Source organism: Giraffa tippelskirchi, chromosome X (genome assembly GCF_054371585.1).
Source record: "Giraffa tippelskirchi isolate mGirTip1 chromosome X, T2T-mGirTip1v1.2.pri, whole genome shotgun sequence".
NCBI classification, from domain to species: Eukaryota; Metazoa; Chordata; class Mammalia; order Artiodactyla; family Giraffidae; genus Giraffa; species Giraffa tippelskirchi.
Window position 1 is genome coordinate 17,808,529 of NC_137289.1, and position 24,420 is coordinate 17,832,948.

At 40.3% G+C, this 24,420-nt stretch overlaps 1 protein-coding gene across 8 annotated transcripts in view; it reads right to left on the bottom strand.

Moving 5' to 3' along the window:
- The window catches only part of INTS6L (integrator complex subunit 6 like), a 56,510-nt gene that overhangs the window by 25,074 nt on the left and 7,016 nt on the right, over window positions 1-24,420 (bottom strand). For 5 of the 8 annotated variants that reach the window (XR_014075692.1, XM_081565009.1, XM_081565005.1 and 2 more), the window contains exons 3-7: window positions 6,168-6,317; window positions 5,287-5,376; window positions 4,862-5,045; window positions 4,452-4,580; window positions 1,226-1,389 (exon numbers count right to left, since the gene is read on the bottom strand). Coding sequence is in view for 7 of the 8 variants with exons in the window: in XM_081565009.1 (XP_081421135.1) it covers window positions 1,226-1,389; window positions 4,452-4,580; window positions 4,862-5,045; window positions 5,287-5,376; window positions 6,168-6,317 (717 nt within the window). In the remaining variant the exon portion in view is untranslated. The remainder of the gene's footprint in view (window positions 1-1,225; window positions 1,390-4,451; window positions 4,581-4,861; window positions 5,046-5,286; window positions 5,377-6,167; window positions 6,318-24,420) is intronic. The other 3 variants (XM_081565011.1, XM_081565010.1, XM_081565006.1) reach the window with 1 other exon arrangement.

Consider the following 24,420-nt stretch of genomic DNA (forward strand, 5'->3'; position numbering starts at 1 on the left):
CACTAAGTCATGTACAACTCTTTGTGACTCCATGAACTGTCTGCCAGGCTTCCCTGTCCATGGGATTTTCCAGACAAGAATTCTGCAGTGGGTTGCCATTTCCTTCTCCAGGGGATCTTCTGAACCCAGAGACTGAACCCATGTTTCCTGCATTGGCAGGCGGATTCTTTGCCACTGAGACACCTGGGATGCCCCAAGTATTGCTCTGGCCTTTTTATATTGGCTGGGAGGAGGGAGGAGGATGAAAGGGAGAATAGGTTTCATATGGAGCAACTACAATATCAAACACTGTTCCACCAAACATAGTGAACAAAAAGATAAATCTTTGCTTAGAGATCATTTTTAAAATATTGCTTAATTACTCATCATTGAAAGACTCTTGAGAGTCCCTTGGACTGCAAGGAGATCCAACCAGTCCATCCTAAAGGAAATCAGTCCTGAATATTCATTGGAAGGACTGATGCTGAAGCTGAAACTCTAATACTTTGGCCACCTGATGCGAAGAACTGGAAAAGACTCTGATGCTGGGAAAGATGGAAGGCAGGAGGAGAAGGGGACGACAGAGGATGAGATGGTTGGATGGCATCACTGACTCAATGGACATGAGTTTGAGTAAACTCTGGGAGTTGGTGATGCACAGGGAGGCCTGGCGTGCTGCAGTCCATGGGGTTGCGAAGAGTCAGACACGACTGAGCGACTGAACTGAACTGAACTGAAAAGTACACTGCCAAGGAACTCAAGTCCACTGATTATAAAAATACCAAAAAGTAGGCCCACAAAGTCCCACTACATGTCCAATGGCTCCCTCAGAGAATGAATGAATCTCTGCTTTGAATACATTTCTAGAACCTGTACACAGTGTAAACTAAGTTCTAATTTCCTGAGGATGTACATGAAAATCAATGCCTGCCCTTTTTATACATTTTGTTTACCATAGAAATCCAGTCAGCAGCTCTGAAATAAAAACCAAGCCACAACTTGCAACAGCATCAAAAATAACAATATTTTAAAATCTAAACAGAGTAGATTAAGTGGTAAAGACAACTGAAAGAAAGAACGCCCTAACAGAATGGAAGTCCTCTCTTGCTTTTAGGTACAAGCTAGACTTTCCAGTAAGCGATAGAAGGCACAGCTTAAAAGTTTCCAAGCTATTTTAAACGGTTCTCTGTAATCAGCTAATTGAAAATCCAGAATGATGTTTACCTTTTTGTTTTATGACACTTACTAGTGAAGGTAAATTCTGATCTGGCCAAAAAGATTCTGGAATTGGCCAATGTCCAACAGGAACACCAGTCTTAGAGTTAGGCCGCACATAAATGAGCTTATGACAACTATGCCATGGCTGAGCAGTGAATGAATTGCTTGGCCTGGATGAATCCATAAGTCCATCTGAAAGTTAAACAAAAGACAGACTAAGGCATGAATTTCTTTGTACAGCCACTGATCTCCTTGTATGGATTTTTCAGCTGAAAGCAAAGTATAAAACAAGACCAAAACAGTGATTCATGAAAGATGGAAGAAAAAAAGTGACTCCACTAGACTTTCTGAATGTTCTCTCTAGCTACTCTTTTCTGTTTTTGTTTTTTGTTTTGTTTTTATTATTATTATTTTTATTGGAGTACACTTGCTTTACAATTGCAACTCTTTTCATCATCTAATCCAACCCCTCTAATCCAACATCCCATACCCTTCATCCTTAACTATAACCAAAATAGGTAGTTATATGGAAAACTGTCATAAAGTTAGTTTTACATTTTCTGAGATTTGACACAAATTAAACACACTAAAACACAACAGTTATTTTTTCAAATTAGGTGTATGAAAATTGTTCATTCCCTGGTATAGTTTCACATTTTTGGAATCTGACAGAATAAGTCATAAACTCCATTTAGATTTTTTTTCTATTTTCAACTAGATTAAAAAAGTATTCTTTACTAAACAGTTAGACTCAATGACCACAAAGGCAAATTCACTAAAAAGTAGAAGGAATGATGACAATACAATCAATCTATGTATATAGTTGGGGAGGGAACACAAAGCGAATGCATCAAGTTTATATGGACTACTTCATTCTAGTTTCCTTCTTCACCCACATTAAAATCCCATGGAAACTGGGCATCATATAATGCTGAATAATATACCCTGAGTGTATTTTAATTATTTGAGCAAGCATATTTCATTTGCCCCCTGAAAACAGGGCAAGGCAGAGTTACATAACCTTTAATGTTATGATTCATTAGTCTAAATTATAATTGCAAAAAATATGTGATAATGATTTGAGTCTCATGTTTTTCTAAAATTACATATCATTTGATTTACTTATGTAAGCATTACTTTAAATAAGTAGTTACTTTAGAGCAGGGGATTTACTGAGGTCCATGGAGCTATATAGAATACATATAATGGCTTCAGGGAACCAAAAGACCACCATCTGAAGTTGAGTTAGTTCACAGTTCTGGGGATGTGGATTTTTCTGAGGAGAAAATTCTTAGTTTTCATCAGAATCTCAAAGGTTAATAACTCTGGACAAAGGGCAAATGGAGCTAGAAAGAATGTTTGAGCTATTTTATCATATGGCACGATCTAATTGGTTTTCAGTAGGAAAGTTCCCAGTTCACGGGAAGGTAATGAACACAAAATTATGGACTTGAGTGGTCTATCCTTACCAACACCACATGTTCTTCCTTTACAATTAATTACTTTAAAATAGGCTGTGAGGCCTCAGTCTTCTACAGCAGGTGTTTCTTAAGGTATTTAGCATTTATTATTTTATTTCTGAATGGACTTTAAAGTCATCTTTTATGTTTCCAAAAAAATCCTGTTAAGATTTTTTAGATCAAAGTACGTGAAATATATATATTTATATTTATTTGAGAAGTGATACCTTCACACTATCCATTCTTCCCAGTCAAGCACATGGTACATCTCCATTTAATACAGACTTTTTTGTTTCTCTTGGTAAAGTTTTATAAATTTATTCATAGAAGTCCTAGGCCATCTCTACATATGTTTTTTAAAACTTATATTTTAATTGGAGGATAACTGCTTTACAATGCTATGTTTGTTTCTACTGTACAACAACGTGAATCAGCCATAAGTATACATATATTCCCTCCATCTTGAACCTCTCTCCCACCCCTCTAGGTCATCACAGAGCACTGAGCTGAGCTCCCTGTGCTATACGGCACCTCCGCCTTAGCTATGTATTTTATACACGGTAGTGTCTACATGTCAATGCTACTCTCGCACTTCATCCCACCCTCCCCTTCCCACCCTGGGTCCACAAGTCCATTATCTATGTCTACAGTAGGTGTTTTTTAATTGGAGTCCAAGTACCCCTGAAATGAAATACAAAATTACGTGTGTCTGTGTTGTCCATGTACATTTTTCTGGAGAGAGGGGTCTCTATTTTTCCACTAGCTTCTTAAAGGGTTTTAGAGACGAAAAAGCAAAAAATTCAGGAACCACAGGATCCACTGCCTCAGCAAGAAATGTGTCTTTCTGCCCCTTTGCACTTACCCCTTTGCTTCTCCAGGCAGCTACCACTAATTGTGGCCACAACAATTAAAATGTATGAATCAGATCAGACAAGCACTGTGGTGATGATGGAGTCTAGGTACACACGGGTATGTATGCTGTGCATGAACCGACAGGAATGAAGACAAGCGATGGTCTAGAACAGAGCTCTGAGGGAGCCATGCGATGGGGTATGATTCCCTTTCCCAATACAGAAGTAGCTCTGCTTTCATATTTTGAGATGTTGAAGTTTCTGTAAAATCTCATTTGAAGACAAAAGGTTCTGCAGTTAATAAATGGCCAAGAGGGACTTCCCTGGCGGTTCAGTGGTTAAGACTCTGCCCTTCCACTGCAGGGGCCCAGGTTCCATCCCTGGTCAAGGAACTAAGATCCCACAAGCCACGTGGCGCCCACCCCGACTGCCCCCCCCACCAAAAAAAAAAAAAAAAAGAACAGTGGCCAGGAAAATACTGGTGTAGGATCTTATAGAATACTAGCAGGTCCTGGCTAAACATTCACAACCTCTTGCTGATGTGTGGTAACAAATGCAGATTTCATCAAGATAGTTTGACACATTGGTGCTCACAAGACCAAAACCAGATGGCTGGTTAAGTGGCACTCTGTCGTGAATCTCCAGCTATTTCATAACTAGAGAAGTGAAGAATTCAGTGTCATCCTAACACTAGGACCAGAAATATGAAATGGGCAAGGAAAGGGAAGAATGTTCTGAGGAAGAATTGACATTGAATTCAAGCTAGAAACGTAGCCACAGGCAACGAATGAATGGCAGTTGTCTGGATGGATGTTTGTAACCACTTGAATGTGGGTGGCTAGTGAAGACGGTATCTCTTGCGATTACTTCAATGTTTTCTCAGTCTCAGATTGCTCTCCTATGTAACACTTTAAGGTTAGAAAAAAAAGGTGATCTACTGTACCTTCTCCAATAGGAAGTGGATCTGGTCCTGTTTTTTCAAAGTTAATAACTACACCACTCTGAACTTTTTGAACTAAAGATTCTAAACATTGATTCAACATTCTTTGTGTTCTAACACAGTAGGAGCGACCTAAACCAGAAGGAAAAACAAATAGTACAAGTTTGATCAAATAAAATACTACTTAACAATACAAGCATTTGAAATCCTAAAATACAACTCGAAAAAATCAAAACTATGAGCCACCAGGAAAGCTCACAATGGGAGCAAACCTCACACTAATGATGAGCTTAAGCAGCAGAGTTAAAAGATACAGAAGGGAAAAAAGTAAAGATAGGATATGGCATTTATGGAAAGTGGTACTCTGCTGCCCTGAATTCTTCCCTTTAGAAATAGTAAATATCCGCCAATACCTCCTGTGACTTCACACATCTGTGTGATGGCAGATTCATCAGTTGGTACACTCCCTATCTGCTCTGGTTCAGTAGAAGCCAATCCAGGCAAACGCAACACCAGGGCAAATAACCTTTGATCCCAACGAAAAGGTTCTTTAGTTAGTTCACTTCCAGGCAGAGGAGAATTCAAAGGCAGATGAAGCTGATAAGGCAAAATTGGAAAAGTTTCATCATAACAACTCATACAAAAATGAAGACAATTCAAGAGTTAAAGGGTTCACTTTTCTTCAATGTTGTCAATAAAATGAGGCAGTCTTTCAAGGATTCCCAAGATGGAACCTTTGATTAAATTTATTCTTAACTGGGAATGTATGCCTCCCACGTGCAGAAATAGCTGCATGTTCTCTGCCATTTAAACGAAATTTTAAAAAATGAAATCTCACCTCTTCTTGAACACCAGAAGTACTTGTTAACTTGTTTCCATCTGTGATGGTAATTAAAATAGATGGTTCTAAAAAAAATGGATTTCGTCCCTAAAATACATTTAAAAAGTATTAGAGCCATATAAAGTAATAAAATTGTATTTCAATTTTTACATTTATCTTGCCTGTGATCTCTCAAGTGTGTGATAAAATTTGCCTGGATAAATAAGAAGGAAAAGATTAGGGACTTAAGTGGGTGGGGATCAAAATAACAATCTCCACAGAGGTAACATTCAGAATAAACTGAGGAATTCTTATAATTCAGGAACCTCTCAAACTATAACATCCAAATCCCCCCTCCCTCTGCTTTCTAGGTAACCATGAAACATATTAAAGACATTACAATGGCAGCATCATCCACACCCATGATTCCATTCAGAATCTTGGCACAGAAAGGGGGATATAAGTGACTTATATCTGTAACCTGGACAGTGACTCTGGTTATTGTGAGCAGTTTTTACAGTAGAAAAGTGCAATGATAGCTGCAGCAAATGCTATTCTGCCTTCCTCTTATGATAGAGCTTTTTCATTGACTTGGGAGGGATGAGGGACTTAAGGACTCTGAGTTTCTCTTCAATTGTCTTGTTCCAATATTTTTCAGCAATTTATTCATCCCATTATAGCTGATGATCTGATGAGTAGGCAATTTTAACTATTTTATGGTCAAAGCACATAAAAGACTCCCCCTAAAGGATTTTTGTTAAAGTATATATTTAAAAGACAAATGGACCTCCTTTTAGATGTTATTAAGGAGCAGAAAATGTGGTTGCAATGCCCAATTTTAAATTCTTACCCCAAGTCACCAAAATAAATTAGCTATACTCACTCAAAGAATTTTTTACCTGTCCATAATTGTCTATTCCAGATATTAATCTATTGAGATTTAACAAATCAAATGAGGATCTTAGAGCCTGACCAAGAGTAGTCAGTCCAGAAGCCTGAAGATTTTTTAGTTCACTCATGAATGTTGCGTGATTTTCCTTCCAACCAGCCTGAAAACCAAACATTTACAAAAAATTCCCAATTATACAATGAACAATATATAAAATGCAAACAACCACTAAATAATAAGTATCAAACCTCTAACAAATCAATAATTCCTTGTTTGCATGTATGTGCTTAGTTGTTCAGTTGTGTCTGACTCTTTGCGACCCCATGGACTGTAGACCGCCAGGCTCCTCAGTCCTTAGAATTCTCCAGGCAAGAATACTGGAGTGGGTTGCCATTTCCTTCTCCAGGGGATCTTCCCGACCCAGGGGCCAAACTCACATCTTCTGCATTGCAGGCAGATTCTTTACCTTCTGAGCCATTGGGGAAGCCCAATAGTTCATTAATTATATTATATTATATATCTTGACTGATCAAGTGGAACTAAAGCAAGCAATCAGTTTGAGAAAGATCTGCCACCCTTAATGATCAAGAGCAAAGATGCAAACAGTGAATTCAGTCCATTATGGCTGGAGGGCTTTGGCTCAAGAAGTCTAGTTTTCTATTCTGGCTGGAGGTCTTTGGCTCAAGAAGTCTAGTTTTCTATTCAGGCTCAATCAAACCCACCAAAACACCACAGTATTTACTTTAGTCTGACACTGAGGATGAGCACGGAATAACGGGGAGCTACTGCTGCTGCTACTGCTAAGTCGCTTCAGTCGTGTCCGACTCTGCGCGACCCCATAGACGGCAGCCCACCAGGCTCCGCCGTCGATGGGATTTTCCAGGCAAGAGTACGGGAGTGGGGTGCCATTGCCTTCTCCAATGCATGAAAGTGAAAAGTGAAAGTGAAGTCGCTCGGTCGTGTCTGACTGTTAGCGACCCCATAGACTGTAGCCCACCAGGCTCCGCCGTCGATGGGATTTTCCAGGCAAGAGTACTGGAGTGGGGTGCCATTGCCTTCTCCGATAAGGGGGAGAGGAAGGAGTTATTTTTTTAAATGCATCATCCTTGATACAGACAGTCAACTATTATGAGCATCTGACCTATCTGAACTTTTCTAACCAAGATTATTCTTCCTAAACAATACTTTCACTTTAAATGAAAGTATAAGGAGAATTATAGGAATGGAGTCACAAGTATCTGGAGACAACCTGTCTGGCATCTTTAAGCATTCAGAAAGCCCCAAATCTAGAGTAAGGGAGAAAGAAAAGAAACAAAAACATTTGGCAAAGAAGCAGCATAGCCTAGGCACCCCTAGCTGGTATGAACAGTAGCAAAGAACCAAAAACTCAAGGTCAACAGCCAATATGCTGTGGTTGAATGGTTTGTGGAATAGAAGGAAAGGACCACGTTGACTGGTCAGCAATGTGGCTATAAAAACAAAGCAGCACGAAATGCCAAGAAGAGAAGCAAAAAGAAGATGGCAGCTAACAGGTCACAAAGGAGTAGACCAGCACGGTAGAGAGCAGATAGCACAGCTTGGCAACCTGGTGGGACAAACGGCAACCTGAGTCTTGGTAGCCCTGAGGGCAGTTGTGTAATATGCTGAAAGCTGAAGTCATGCCCACCAGACCAGTACAGCTGGAGGTGGAAAGCCAGAGCAAATAATGCAAAGCTAAATGAAATGAGTGAAGTTTCATATTTAGCTAAAGACCATTATCCATACAACTAGAGCAAACATTATCTTTTCTAGTTTCATAGCCTCCTAAAGCAATCTGGGTCAGAATGACTGAGAGGCAGAAGAGATTGCCTGTACCCTACTATGAAGTATCTGCATAACCTTGAGCAAATTTGATGGCTCTTAGGACCTAAATTTCATTATCTGAAAATGAAGAGATTTAGATAGACAGGGATACTGTGTGAGGCTGTGTATGCTACAACCCTGGAGAGCCATTCAAACAAGAATGGTGCCCCCTAGGTTTGAACAGTACACAACCTTCATAACCATTCAAGGTGAAGGTGATCCTGATTTAAGATCCTTTCCAGTCCAACAGTCTGGATTCTGTGAAGTTAAAAATGTGCATTGTGTGTGTGTGTGTGTGTTTCCTAACATATACTATAAGTCAAAGCATCTAAAGGTAAAATCTTTCCATGTATTCCTTTGGCCCAAGAAATATCTTATCGAACTAGACAAACTAAATTTTACTTAAAAGCAAGGATCATGATTTCAACTGTCCTCATCAAATACTTAGAAATATCAGCAGATGATTATAAATCACACTGAATTCAAAACTTATTCTTTGAAGTAGAAGAGAAGGTCTACAGCTGGGGGTGGGGGAGAGGGATAGTATCAATTCTTTCCTTTATTTATCCAAACAATTTTTATGGACCAACTATGCTACGCTGGGCAGAATGCTACATGCTGGAGATATTCAGAGGAATAGCCCTTGATGAGTTCAAGCAGCAAAGGAATAAGAAATGCAGTTATGGGGACGGAAAGAACAAATAACCAGGGAGTTAGGAAAGCTTGTCACAGAAGATTGGGCATTTGAAGAAGTCTAATGGCAGGAGAAGGTGGTCATGGGATCCCCACACTGATGTGAGGAGTGGAGGGGGCAGTCCAAAGGAAGAGAACAGGGAGTTTATAAAAATCTAGGGCTTCCTGGGGAGCCACAAGTAATTTGATTATCATCGCTCTGGGTACACGGTGGGAGGCAAAGCTGATAAGCTGGGCTCTGACTGTAATGTGCTTTGTACATTGTGCTCAGTACTTTGGATTTTATCTGTCGGCCCTAGGAATGACTTGAAGTTTTTAATTAGGGGAGTGGCATGATCATATCTGTATTTTAGCAAGATCATTCTCTTGGGAGTTGGAGAATAAATTGTGGGGTGGAGGGGAAGCTGAAGCTTGAGGTAGGGAAACTGGTTTGGGGAATGCTGCAATAACTTACAAGAAATGTGATGAAAGCCTGAGCGAGGGCAGTGGAGATGGAGAGGAGGCTGCAGATTAAAGAAGTATTTCAGAGGTGGGTGGAGTCCGAAGGATTTAGTAGCTAATTAGGGGGATGGGTGAGGGATAAAAAGGGTCATACATTAGGTTGAGTTTTCTGGCTTGGGCAAACCTGTGAATGGTGGGGTCTTTCACCCAGAAGCCACTTTATAGACTTTTTTTTCCAGAATGACTTCATTTAGCAATCTAACTTCTACAATGCAATCTTAGTTCTATCTGCAATGAGTGTTGAACTCCTGAGAGCCACCAGATAATTCAAGGCACAACTAAAGAAGAAATAGTGAACTACTTAATCTGGTAAAGGGTTGGGATAAGGTTTGAGTACCATCTAAGCAAGCACCCTATAACTCATCAGTGTTTCAAATATTGTGTACAAATTGTCACTAATCCACCTGTCAGAATAACTGCTCTTTAAAATTTCCTTTATCATATGAGTTGAAAATGTTTTACAAATTGTTTCTACACCTGAATCACCAGCATTCAATTTTTAGGCCAATTCCAATCCTTTGCAATGAATTAGATAATACATGAGATTTGAATCCTAGGCCTGTCTCAGTACTAAAAGTGTATGGGTTACATTTACTACCTAAAACAATAAACTTCCTGGTAGCAGTTTAGTTTCTTCTAGAGAAGAATAAATGCCCCTAAATCCAGTCCTCAGAATGCTGAAGGGGGAAAAAGGCCAAAAGAGGAATTTAAATATCTGGAGAGTCTTATTAATGTGAAAAATTTTTCCCAAAAGATAATTATTTAGAGCCAGTGGGAGAAAGTAGATGTTTATATTCTTCAGTCACTGCTTGTAGTTGATTTTTTCGTAAATGAATTCAGGACAGCTCATTGTTCTTAATAAAGTCTTTTATTTCAAATTACTCCAAAGATATCCTACTCTTATGTCAGTAAAACCTTTCTTTTTAAAAACTTCTTACTTTATATTGGAGTATAGCCAATTACCAATGTTGTGATAGTTTCAGGTGGACAGCAAAGAGACTCAGCCATGTATCTATACATGTATCCAATCTCCTACAGTAAAGCCTTTACTTCTGACAATAATTTTCATATATTTTTATAGAGCTTTACAGCTTACAGAACACTTTCACACTTCACATTTGCCTAAGACAATCCTATAAAATAAGCATGGTATTACCATCCCTATTTTGCTCTCATAAACCAGGAGGACGGAGAAGGCAATGGCACCCCACTCCAGTACTCTTGCCTGGAGAATCCCAGGGACGGTGGAGCCTGGTGGGCTGCCGTCTATGGGGTCGCACAGAGTCAGACACGACTGAAGCGACTTAGCAGCAGCAGCAGCAGCAAACCAGGAGGAAGTAAGGTATGTCTTGTTTGGGGAATGGAGACAGTCAGAGAGGCACAGTCTGGAGTTGCACTATTCAGCCACATGGGGCCACTGAGAACTTGAAACATGGCCAGTCTGACTAGAGATTACTTTTTAATGTGGCTACTAGAAAATCTGAACCGCTGTGGATGGCTGGCATTATATACCTATTGGGTAGAGATGATCTAGAGGGAGCTGAAGGTCAGGCAGGAGAACCTGGCCTTGCATTGGCAGAAAATAGACTCATTACAGATTCCAAGGCAGGGGGAGACAGGATCAAACAGCATCTCAGGAAGGTCAGTCTGACAGTGAATTATAGGATAGACTGAAGAAGAAGAAGCTGTAGCTAGGAAAAAGAAGCTAGGAGGTTTGAATAGGCATCCAGGTCTGAGGGAATCAGGGTCTGAATTAGGATAGAAATTAAGAGGAAGGGGTTAATTGAGAAATATTTGAACCACCAAGATAGGACTTGGTGACAGACAGACAATAGGCTTAAAGGAGACAGAGTAAAAGATGATTACAAAACTTCTAACCTGAGAGAACTGAAGAATAGATGTTCAGGACAAAGGAGTAAGCTGGGGCGGGAGAAATTCTAAACTAAGACTTTGCTGTCTTCACAGATCAAGTTTTTAAAGTCTCCCAGAAGTAAAATGAGGATAATGATATGATAATAAATAATAATCACAGGCAATATTAATCAGTGCCTATGTGTCAGGAACTCGCTTATGCTAAACAGAACATTTTATATGTATCCTTCTCATCTGAGCCTCATAACCACCCTATGAAGTGAGTACTATTATTATTTCCCATTTAATAGATGAGCACACTGAGGCTCAGAGAGGATAAGCATCTTGTCCAGGTCAAAACAACTAGTAAATGACACAGCCAGGATTTGAACCCAGGTAGCCTAACTGTGGGCTTCCCTGGTGGCTCAGATGGTAAAGAATCCACCTGCAATGTGGGAGACCTGGGTTCGATCCCTGGGTTGGGGAGATCCCCTGGAGAAGGGAATGGCAACCCACTCCAGTATTCTTGCCTGGAGAATTCCCTGGACAGAGGAGCTTGGCGGGCTACAGTCCATGGGGTCACAAAGAGTTGGACACAATTGAGCGACTAAGCACAGCACAACACACAGCACAGCCTAACTGTAGAACCCACCAATGTAAACCATTAAACAGAGATCCTTCTACATATTCCATATATTCAACCCATAGATGTATCTTGTTATACTAGCTTAAAGGTTCATAAATTTAATAGAATTTCCAAATTTCATTTAATTTAAGCCTACTTTCCCTGATGTCAGAATGCAGACCAGTTGGGTGTGGGGAGCAGTGAATTGGCACTTGGAAGACCCTGGTCTAATCCTGGCCATAATTAACTAGCAAAACAAGTGGTCCAGAGTAAACCGTTTACCCCTTACTAGGGCTGTTTCCTCATTTAAGCAATGAAAATATTGAAAACCAATTCTAAGATCCTTTTCAGCCTTTATATTCTATTATTCCATACCTTGTATTCATCCTTTATATAAATCTGACTTACAGGGACTTCCCTGATGGTCCAGTGGTTAACACTCTGTGCTCCCAATGCAGGGGGCATGGGTTTGATCCCTGGTCAGGAAGTTAAGATCCCATATGCTGCAGAGCACAGCCAAAAATAAATAAATAAATAAATAAATAAAATAGCCCCCAGTCACCCTATACTGGTGACCTTGTTAAAAAAAAATCTCACTCCCAGAAAGAAAAATGCCTCATATCTTAATAAAAATGCTAATTCAGGCCTGGTTTAAATGTGTATAGCCAACTAAAGACATCTTTGAATATCAGCAGAAATAGCATGGGCCTTTTAGTCTATCAGTGACTTGGGTTCTCCCCACAGCTCTACAGACTAGCCCACTAGTTGTTTATTCCCCACTAATATCAGCACAGAAAGGAGAGAGTTTGTATTCCTTTCCTCAGAAAGGCAAAGTCTAGAAGAAATATTTTCTATTACCCACTGCACCCCTATTTCCATTTCTTATCTAGTCTGTCCTCTCACGTTATGGTGCTTAAAGGGTAGGTTCTGCCCCTACAACAGACCTTAGTGGAGGTCTGTCAAAACACGTGAACTATGTGGAAGCTTTTCATGAACACACATCTAGGCTACACCCTCCAGTATAGCTTTTATCAGGAATAAGGCTGTTATTTAGAACACTGGCTGGTTCCTGTGTCTGCCTTATTTCTCCATTGGTTTCAATGGAGGAGGGAAAGGTAGGGATGTTATTTAATGGCTCCTCCAAACCTTAGTATCCTAACACTTGTCCTTCCTTAACTCCATCCTATTTTGGCAGGACCATTTCTCTGATTCACTGATGTTTATTTTATTTTTTAAAATGAAGACCCCCTTTCCTCCAATGAAATCTTGCCAGGAAGTATAAACAAGAAAAAAAAGAGAAAAAACAGACGAACTGTCCTTGAAGGGGACGTGGGAGTGGTGTTAGAGCTCGTTCTGTAAACCCTTGCTCTATCTCTAAAGGTCAACTGTAGTCCTTTTCCAAATTATAAATGATCGTGTTAGATTTAGTATATAGTGAAGATTTAATGAATGTGTTATTGGTTTCTCCATCCAAAGTAACTGAAAAACATTTTTTAGGGCAGCTGCATCTAACTTTCCATAGGAGAAATGCCCCCTAAAAGACCTTACAAATGGAATATTTATAAATGTAAAAAGTTAAATAGCTAAAATTCTCTAGGGTGACAGCTTCTGAAAGGGAATGAATGGCAGTGAATCTTTTCAAATAGCAAAAATAATCCTCCTATATTACAGATTGTCACAAGCCAGACTCTCTCTCACTGAAGGCGCATCACATGCTCTGTCCCTTTGACTGGGTGCTGAGCCACTGTGCAAACCCATTTTGGGCACATGCACCCAAAAGCCTATTTGAACCCTGCCCTGAAGAGCAGTTCAATTCAGTCCAAGGCTTCCTAGCTGGTTAGCAAGTGCATCACAATGAAGAAAAAGCCTCACTGGATTCCAGAGAGAAAATACATGTTTCCCTCTCTTTGACAAGACTTTTTAACTTTAATGCAAGGAAATGAAATCAGCCTGGTTTTATGTGCCCTTCATAAACCCATACAGAGGACTATCCTGAACTTTGAGCTCTTCTTCTAGGTGGTTACAAACGAGATGATGAACAGATTTGAGTATTTTCCCAGATGTTGCAAGTTAAGGCCAAAGAGTCTAAATTTAGCAGGGCCATCATTTCTCTCCTTGAAAGATAAACTATTTTCCTTTTTCCATCTGCTCTCCACAGTTTGGGAGAAACTCGTTCTGTAACATCCCAGACAATTTGAATAAATCAACTTTAACAGCATTTTTTCAACCAACTTAACCTTCTTCTCCAATTTACCATTCTATCATCTTTGTCATCACAAACTGTTCTTGTGTTGGTAAACTGATCAGTGGGACAGGATGACATGAAAAATAAGAAGCCCTGCTTTTCTAATCAACTCTGTCTCCTGAGAAGACAAATGACTTTTCCCTTGGTCTTTGCCCTTAGCCTTATATGGAATATTTGTGCAAGTTAAAAGTCTTCAACTTTGAGAATTATCTTCTCGCAACTAAAATGGACTCCAATTCTGATACATATAAGACAAGGTTTATTTACCCTCTTGGGTAAACAGAACATGTGACAGCTGAAATCACTTTAATATGCTCAAATGTCTTTTAAAATTGCGTTTACAGCTAGCACACCTATAAAGAAGGTTGTTAAACTTGTGAAATACACATTAGGAAGACACTGTATCTTAAAAGAATAGGATTATCTTCCTTCTTGTATCAACTTTGAAAAACTCCCTATGTTGCATTCTATTTTCAGACCCTATCTGATACACTTTTTCCCTTTAATACTCTACTAACTTGGTCTGATTTCACTTTTTTGTGTGAGTGTGGTTTTCTCACTTGACTCAAGGTACTGATACACTTCTAGGTTCAAAGGAGGCATTCTATTATTCTGTGTTTTATGTGTACTAATACAGCTTTCTGTTGTAAAATTACTTGTTTTAAGAATATCCAGTTTTCTTGGATCCCTTTTTGTCAAAGTTACTTCCCTAGGGGCACTCCTTAGTGTCTTGAACTTGGTAAAATGCCCAAAGTCCATTTTACTTGATTACATCAGTTCTCTCCCAGAGAACTCTGAATGCTATCATTCTGTGGTTCAGTCCATGAATTTTCATCCACAAGCTTCAGGAAATACTACCAGCCAAGATCATGTAAAAGAAATCTGGCTTACTTGAGTCTTCTACTTTTTAAAGAAGTTCTTAGAAACTGACTTCCTAGTATGTTGCAGAAATTTATTTGACAGACTGTGGCCTGCTGGATTGTTTTTTTCAGCAGATGGTTAAAGACTCTCATCACCACAAATTTTTAAGTAAACCGGGCAAAGACATGATTCTGTTTGATTACACCCTTACAAAGTTTACCATTTTTGTGTCACTGGTCTCTTTAAGATACCTAGTTTGAGGAGTTTTTGGTGGATTAACAATCATAGGGATTAGCCTAAAATATTTGCAAAATTCATTTATGACTTTTCAATTCTCACCCCGGAGAATTAAAATAAAATTATAAAGTAGCACACCTCTCAGAGAAAGCATAAGATCAAAAGAAATTTGATCTGCACCAGAGGATGCTAACGTGTAGAAAGCAAATTCTTTCCTCTGTCCAAGAAGCAATTGAACTGCTCCTGAAAGAAAAATGCCACAGAGTTGCAAAGAATTTACCAAATGTGGTCAGATATAAATGTTGTTTCCTCTTTCACTCCCTGTCCATTTCAACTGTAGCTATTGACCAATAGCCATTATTAGAAAAAGAAAAAACCCAACCAAACAAAAAAAATGCTATAGTGCAAGGCTCATGTTCAACTGTTTAGATTTGGGGTTCTGATAGGAGACATTTTTATGAACACACACACAAGATAAAAATCAACAAAAGTGGCCTTGGAAAAAAAAATACACAGGGACAGGAATGAGATTAAGCCACCCAAACATTACAGAAAGAGTTTAACAAAGGAGAGAGCAGAACGGTCATTCCTTACTTTCTAAAGATTTTATGGCATCTCTTTCCTCCAGACTAATTATTTAAAATTCTCTCAAAAAATTTTATAAGCTGTTTTTCACATTATAAAAGTAACACACATTCATCGTTAAAAATCTCAACAGAGATACAAAGTTAGTCTATCTCTTCACCAAACTGTCAGAGGTAACCATGGCTAGGAATCTGTCTTGAACTTTAAATTGTTTGGCAGCAAACAGAAATGACTCCAATAAAATGAAGTGACATTTACCAATAAGTTGGAGTGACTGATCTAACCAATAGGTATGTGATACAGCACATTAACCACTTAAAGAAACTGTTTTCTAAAATTTGAAGCAAGTTTGAAATCACCCTGACTTCCCAGCCTGAATTATTCCACTTCCTGCCTTTCAGTTATACAATTCTCTCCTGGACTTTTTTCAGAAGCAATAGTGGAAATAATCTAGCCTAATCCCTTCATTTTACAGATAAGAAAACTGACACCTTAAAAGGTTAAGTGACTTGTCTGGGGTCACGTATCTAATCAGTAGCAGACTGTGGCTAAAGAACCCTGGTCTCTACCTCCCAGTCCAAAGAGACATGACTTGTCAGACTTACTTGACTGTGGATGGTGTGACCTACCAGACAGGCTATCCTATGACCACTTGTTCAAATATAATTTTTATGAAAGTACCTTAGAAAGACTTGAAATAAACTGCTAACATACAGCTTCACTAATGAAATGGAATTTGCAATGTCTAAACACATGTCAGCTTTTAAGAAAAATGGAGCACTGGGGCTCCAAACATCATGCATGTTCTTCTACAAGACATACAACACGAAGGACCCCCAACTTTCCAATGTCGTGGCTGTATTAAAAGGCTAGATATTCTCCCTAGAATCCCATTATTCAATGTCTAGTTGTGTGGGGCTTCTGATTAAACAGCAGGGCTTCCTGGCAACTGGAGGCCAATTTAAATCGAAACATGTTGGTCTGGTTCAGGCTACTCAACCACTAAAGGTCAGAATCTAGCTTTCTCCGCCTTCCTACTGCAAATTCTCATTACAACAGCATTTAAAGCATCTTCTGTCACATCCTCCTTCTCCTCAAGTCACACCCTTAACTGGCACGCTTTCAGTGCATTTTCTCTCCTCCCCTGGGCCTCCAGCTCCTCTAGCTCTCTATCTCTTCTCCCTTTGGTTAACTGATGGTCTAAGAGTTGGCATCAGGAATGGGGACACAAACTCAGGTGGTAGAAAGAGAGGTCTGGCTGAAGGGCAGGGCTCCTGTGGGGAAATGAAGGGAAACACGTTTATACAGACACATGGAGCAGGCCCTAGAGAGCTCAGAAGGGCAGACTGAGAAATTTTGACTTGATTCCATAGGCACTGGGGAGTCTCTGAAGGGTTGTGAGCAGGGGAGTGATAGGATGAAATCAGTTTTAGAAAGTTGGCACTTGGTGTGGCTAGAGTAGGAATTTGGGAGGCACTTGGGAGATTCCACTGCTGGGAAACATTGAAGGCAGGAGGAGAAGGGGACAACAGAGGATGAGATGGTTGGATGGCATCACCGACTCCATGGACATGAGTTTGAGCAAGCTCCGGGAGTTGGTGATGGACAGGGAAGCCTGACGTGCTGCAGTCCATGGGGTCACAAAGAGTCGGACATGACTGAGCGACTGAACTCAACTCACTGGGAGATTCCAGAAGGTTGTTACAGGCCAAAGCATAGAAGTCAGGACCTGGACTGAAGTGATGGCACCAGAAACTGAGTTGAAGGAACATATATAAGGGGGCTTTCCAGGTGGTGCTAGTGGGAAAGAACCTACCTGCCAATGCAGGAGACATAAGAGATGCAGGTTCAATCTCTGGTTCAGGAAGATCACTTGGAGAAGGAAATGGCAACCCGCTCCAGTATTCTTGCCTGGAGAATCCCATGGATAGAAGAGCCTGGTAAGCTACAGTCCATGGGGTTGCAAAGAGTTGGACACTACTGAAGCAACTTAGCACTCATGGTACTGGACTTGGATGTTATTGAAAAGAAGACTCAAAACATGGAAGTCAGGACCTGGACTGAAGTGATGGCACCAGAAATTGAGTTGAAGGAACATATATAAGGGATATTTCAAAGGCATGGGCCTTAGAAGATGGAAGGACAGGATTAAAGGTGAATAATGCCCAGCTTGCAATCCTGGGTGACTAAAAGATGGGGAATATAGAAGACAGGATAGTTTTAGAGCCATAAGGAAATCTGTTTGATATGCTATGAGCTGATGGAAAGATAGACAGGCAGAGACTTCCCTAGTGGTCCAGTGGTGAAGACTCCACACTGGCAATGCAGGGGGTACACGTTCAATCCCTGGTTGGGGAACTAAGATCCCACATGGCTGCAGCATGGCCAAAAGATAAAAAAAAATTAAAATTAAAAGATAGTCAAGTGGAGCTGTCCCGTCATGAGCTAGAGATGCCGGGGTGAGAAGCTGAAGATGGAGAGTAAAAGGAATATTTGAAACCATGAACGATGCATTCACCAAGGGAAAGAATTTTGCAGATAGGGACACACTTATCAGAAAGAGGGGTGGAAAAACACAATGGAGGAGGTGATAAGTTTCTGGAAGGAAGGAGCATTAACAGTTTCAAATATAGGCAAGGACAAAAAGAATAAACATTAGTAAATTGGCCCAAGTAGCTACATAGTGGGCTTCCCAGGTGGCTCAGTGGTAAAGAATCACTCTACCAATGTAGGAGACACAGGAGACATGGGTTTGATCCCTGGGTCAGCAAGATCCCCTGAAAAAGGAACTGGCAACCTACTCCAGTATTCTTGCCTGGGAAATCCCACGGACAGAGGAGCCTAGTGGGCCGCAGTCCACTGAGCCACAAAGAGTCAGACACAACCAGGGAACTGAGCACACACACAATAAATCCGAAGACCTTAATAAACTATATTTTACTTCCCTCAGTAGTACTACTCCATACTTGCACAAATAAATGTTTTGAGTCTTCTGTTCAATAACATCCAAGTCCAGAGTACTCTTAGTACTAAGTTTACTGAACTGTGTGTCTTACAGAGCAGGATGTAACTAACAAAAAAGCAAGTGCAATTTATCAGACATATGGTTTAAGATACAGAACTCTACTTTTTCTATGAACATCTGGCACATCAGCACAAACGTCTTGATATAACTTTTCTCTGGTTAAGACCCCAGTGGCTTAGTTGGTAGCACCTCCAGTCCTCTGAAATTCACCTCTTACCAACCTAACTAAGCAGCAAGGGGCGGGGGGAATAAAGCTATCTGGCTATGGCAGAGGAGTGGCTTGAAGAGAATGGGAGATCTGGCTGAAATGAGGAGTGGACCAGGAGATGAGGCACTGACTGATAGATAAAACTCTGTGAAGGCAGTAGGGTGCATTCAGGCTTTTTACAAAACCACTTCTGCCTCTCCCACAGGTTGTGGAGTAAAGGCAACTAAATGGCTACTGTGTAGTACATCGGCTGTCTTTTGTTCTCCTACAAGAAAAACATTTATCAGGAGACTGACAGAGTGAAGGTGACATATCAGTTTCTGGAGACCATTAAATAGCCAGAGACCACCCTGTTGGTTTTTCAAGCCTATCGTTGTTCCTACAGGGCCTACTTAGCATAGGCTCCAGTCCTCAACCTCTACTCCCCAACTATCTCAAGCTCCATCAACTGAGAGTCCCAACAACTCCATATCTTTCCCTCAGTTCAGTTCAGTTCAGTCGCTCAGTCATGTCCGATTCTCTGTGAGCCCATGAACTGCAGCACGCCAGGCCTCCCTGTCCATCACCAACTTCCGGAGTCCACCCAAACCCATGTCCATTGAGTCAGTGATGCCATCCAACCATCTCATCCTCTGTCATCCCCTTCTCCTGCCCTCAATCTTTCCCAGCATCAGGGTCTTTTCCAATGAGTCAGCTCTTCGCATCAGGTGGCCAAAGTATTGGAGTTTCAGCTTCAGCATCAGTCCTTCCAATGAATATTCAGGACTGATTTCCTTTAGGATGGACTGGTTAGATCTCCTTGCAGTCCAAGGGCCTCTCAAGAGTCTTCTCCAATACCACAGTTCAAAATCATCAATTCTTCTGTGCTCAGCTTTCTTTATAGTCCAACTCTCACATCCATACATGACTACTGGAAAAACCATAGTGGGGACATAATCAAAGACCAAAGTGTTTCACAGAAAAATGCACCATGATATTTACCTACATAGAGTCAGAGAAATAGTCAAAATGGTAACACTAGCAATAATAATTTTCATTCATCGAGTACTTGCGCTAATATTGGGCTGGCCAAAAAGTTTGTTTGGGTTTCCATACGATGTTACAGAAAAACCTGAACAATTTTTTTGGCCAACCCAATATCACACATTGTTATCAAAAACAACTATAAACAACTGCATGATAATTCTGTCTAAAATACATGATTCTAGGACATATACCACAATTAGAAAATATCACTGAGAAGTTATTAAAAGGAATATTCTACCATAATTGATAAAAAAGTGAAGTGGCTCACTACTAAAGACTCTGGAATACAGAGAGACCTAAGTTACTATTCAACCACGTTACTTAACCTCTCTGGGCCCCAGTTTCCTTATCTGCTAAGTGGGGATAATAATAGTACCTGTGATTTAGGTTAGTTGGGAAGATAAATGAAATAAGCACTGTTCATTCATTGGCACATTGCCCTGTACATCAGCATTACTCAATAAATGTCAACAGCTATTATTAGAAAGCTATTATATTATTGTTCATTATTACAAGGAAGTAGATATAAGTCAAGCCATATCTGTGAAAGTCAGATAACATTTTTGACTATAAGATAGGTTTCAGGAGGATTTACAACTAGGGCTATAAAATGGCTCCACATCACATACATGTTGTGTGTTAGCTGCTCAGTCGTGTCTGACTCTTTGCAACTCCAAGGACTGTAGCCCACCAGGCTCCTCTGTTCATGGAATTCTCCAAGCAAGAATACTGGAGTGGGTTGTCATGCCCTTCTCCAATATACATGTTATTCATCAGCATATCTGTACTCTCACTCAGGCTCAGAATTAGATATTGGTATTTATTCCTTAAATGGGACCCATTACAGTAACAAAAAACAACATTGTCACTCCTGTAACCCCCTTAGGAATACTGAGCTTAGAGAGAGTAATAATTATGGGAACCCTCCATTGGCTTCACTTGGACAACCCCCCTCCTTTTAATGCTACTGATGAGTTCCCATGATACAAGACAAGAGTTTGCTAGGGAACCTCAAGAAAGCCTTCAACAAGAGCATTGATACAAAACCCTTCTTTGTTTCTTAGGTTTTACACTATGCCAAGCTAAAGAATTTATCCTTTATCCTCCTTTTCTTGAATACTGTTCTTGGGAATTCTTGGGTCAAGTAGCTATGTAAATCTAATAAGGGATATGTTACATATTTCTAATAACACCAGAAGCATGGAACATTTCGTGCCACTGGTGAGGACATATTACAAACAGAATTCTAAATTACTATAGTTATATTAGGAGTTCACATATATATTCTTTTGTACTTAGCCCAGGAAAAAACTTCTAACCCAACCAGTTGGATCACCAACTACATCCAAAAGTCGAAGCAACCAAACTGGCTTTCAATACAAACAAGAATGGGATGCTTTCATACTTTTGTCCCAGGGCCAAGGGTTATCAACCCATCAACTCTGAACTGTATGATAACCTTTCATGCACAAACGACTCCATTATGGAAGTGCTCATTTAAAACAGAACTTTGAGAGAGAGGATCCTCCTTCAGAAACAATTTCTAGGACATGAATGTCATAAGTATCTGAAGAAAAAATAAAGACCAACACTGCTGTCTAATAAAAATATAGGGTAAGCCACATACGTAGCCACATTTAAAAAATACAAGCAAGTGAGATATTTAACAAAGTACATCAAAAATATTGTTTAAATTTGTAGTCAATATAAAAATTCTTAATGATATATTTTATACACTTTTGGTACTAAATCTTCAAAATCTCACATTTAGTTTACACTTACAGCACATCTTGATTCCAACTAGCCACCTATTCAAGTGCTCAATAACCACACGTGGCTAGTGAATGCTGTCCTGAATGGTGCAAATACAACCAATCTAACGTGAATGACTGGTTTATCTGAACAGTCATGCCTGCCCTCACTGCCACCTCTGCTCTTCACCCTCATTGCTGGAGCTCTAACAGTGTCCCCACCCCTCTCTGGGACCACTAGTCCACCTGGAGTTATGAGGAAGAAGGGGGGAAAGGATGTGTTTTTAACAAAGCACCTTGGAATCCCAACTCCATTTCCCAGTAGAAACAATAGCAAACACAATAGTTCAATGGATAAGTGGCATTAAGGGTTTAATAGGCTTTCCTGGGGAGGAAGGTCTGGGAACCTAATCACCATTTAGAACATTGTATCCAGGAGATAGTGTGTTCCAAGCTTCCAATAGGCACACAAAGGGACTGCCTGGATCTCTCATCTACACTCTTGGTAAAAGGGAGCTGAAAGACATGTTTACAAAGACTTTCTCATTTAAGTATTTAAATTAAACCAATTGGTTCCCTTCTTCATCCCCATCCTCTCTTCCCCACATACAGAGCATCCTTCAATTCCGCCCTTCTCTAGAAAGCACATTTGTTCCTGAAATGTGGAAGAGCTGTCATTTTGGAACACTCTGTGAAATTGAGAACCCTGTATTCGGAGCAGTTGTCTTCCTGAAGCAAAGGCAAAATGTAGAGGACATATTTGCCCTTTCCGTATGGTGCCCTGCCCTTCCGCAGTCCCTCCTACCCCCATCCCAATCTCAAAGTCCAAAGCTCTCAAGTGACTTGCATTCATGCAAAATGAGGCAACTTCAACTACATATTTTAAATCTCTCCCACTTTGCATCCTCCCCTCTCCCCAGCCCATCTCAACATATGCTTCTGCCTCACCGTCAAACAAGCACACAGACAATCCTTACCTGTTTGTCTTCAAATCCACCTCATAGCTCTTCCTTTCAGGAGAAATGTACAAACTCTAGCTTGTAGGTTTCAAAGCCTTTTTGCATCCAATCTCAGCTAGTTGCAATCTTGACTGGATAAACTGAATTAACACTGTGTCTTGTCAATCTTCCCTCCCTCACCTCCAATCTGTTGGTTAAGAATCCACTGTTGTTGACATTCCCCATACCTTACTCCACATTTTCCAGTCACCTTCTTCCAGTAACTATTCTCAAGATCCTGAGGATTAAGACTATATCTTTTACTATTCCGATCTCCCCTTGGGCCAAGTTTTTCTTGGAGTCACCTTAGGCTCCAAGTATAGTATAGTCCACAGAGGGTGCTCATTGAACATATGGTTTATAAAAGCCTAGATTGCTGCAGTAGCAGTCCAATGTCAGACTTCTCTTCCAGAAACACTATTTTGGTCATATCACCACAATAGTGGTAAAAGTCAGACCAGTGGCTACCTTCAGGGGAGGAAGTGACTGCAAGAAGCAAGTGGCATCTTCTGGACATAGTGAATCATAGTAGAAGTTGTTACACTGTTTGCAGTAGGGGTGGGCAGAGGGGCAGGATGACTTTTCAGAGTGTAGAATGAAGAATTGAGGCATGTCAGGCTAACCAAGCAGAGGGAACAACATAAGCAATGACACAGAAGCAAGAGGCATATTGAGTCTGGAGAAGATGCTCAAGTTCTTATTGTGGTTGGAGACTGAGGTCCAGGAAAAAAGCGTGAAGAGACACTGTGGGCAAAGCCAAACTAAGGAGCTGGGATTTTATTCTGAAATATAATGGGGAGTCAGTGCAGAATTTTTAGTGTGGAAATGAGTTTTTATTTTACTTTAAGGATGAGCAATCTAGTGGCAATGAGGGTGAAGAATCAGAGGTGAGCAAGACCAGAAGTAGGGAGACCAAGTGAGTGGCTGCTGCCACAATGGTCCAGGTGAGGACTGTTGAAAGTTGAAACAAGAGAGGAGCAAATAAGAATGAATGGATAGGGACTTCCCTGGTGGTCCAGTGGTTAAGAATCCACCTACTAATGCAGGGACACAAATTTGATCCCTGGTCCAGAAAGATCCCACATGCCACAGAGCAACTAAGCCCATGCCACACCTACTGAGCCTGTTCGCCTAGAGCCCGTGAGCTGCAACAACAGAAGCCACTGCAATGAGAAACCCATGCACCACGACTAGAGAGTAGCCCCTGCTCACCACAACCAGAGGAAGCCTGCACACAGTAACGAAGACCTGGCACAGTCAAAAATAAATTAATAAAATTAAAATTAATAAAATAGAAACTTGAAAAAAAAGAATGAATGGACACAAGAGAGGTTTAGAATACAGAACAGACAGGACTCCATAATTTTCTCAGCATTCCCCAGTCATCTTCCAGCTTGTACCTAATGTGAAAATAGCAGTGCTAATTCCCTTGACCAGAGATCTAGTCTTCTATCAAAAATTCCCCACTTTTCTCTCTCTTTTTTAAAACAGGAATATTTTATTCGCTGCAAAACAACAAACAAAAGTGCATATAAATACAGTGGTATACACATGACTGATGGAGGGTTCTCTATATAAGCTTTCACTAAAGTTCTAATGGCAGAAAGCGAAGAAGAACTCAAGAACCTCTTGATGAAAGTGAAAGAGGACTGAAAAAGTTGGCTTAAAGCTCAACATTCAGAAAACTAAGATCATGGCATCTGATCCCATCACTTCATGGCAATAGATGGGGAAACAGTGACTGACTTTATTTTTTGGGCTCCAAAATCACTGCAGATGGTGACTGCAGCCATGAAATTAAAAGATGCTTGCTCC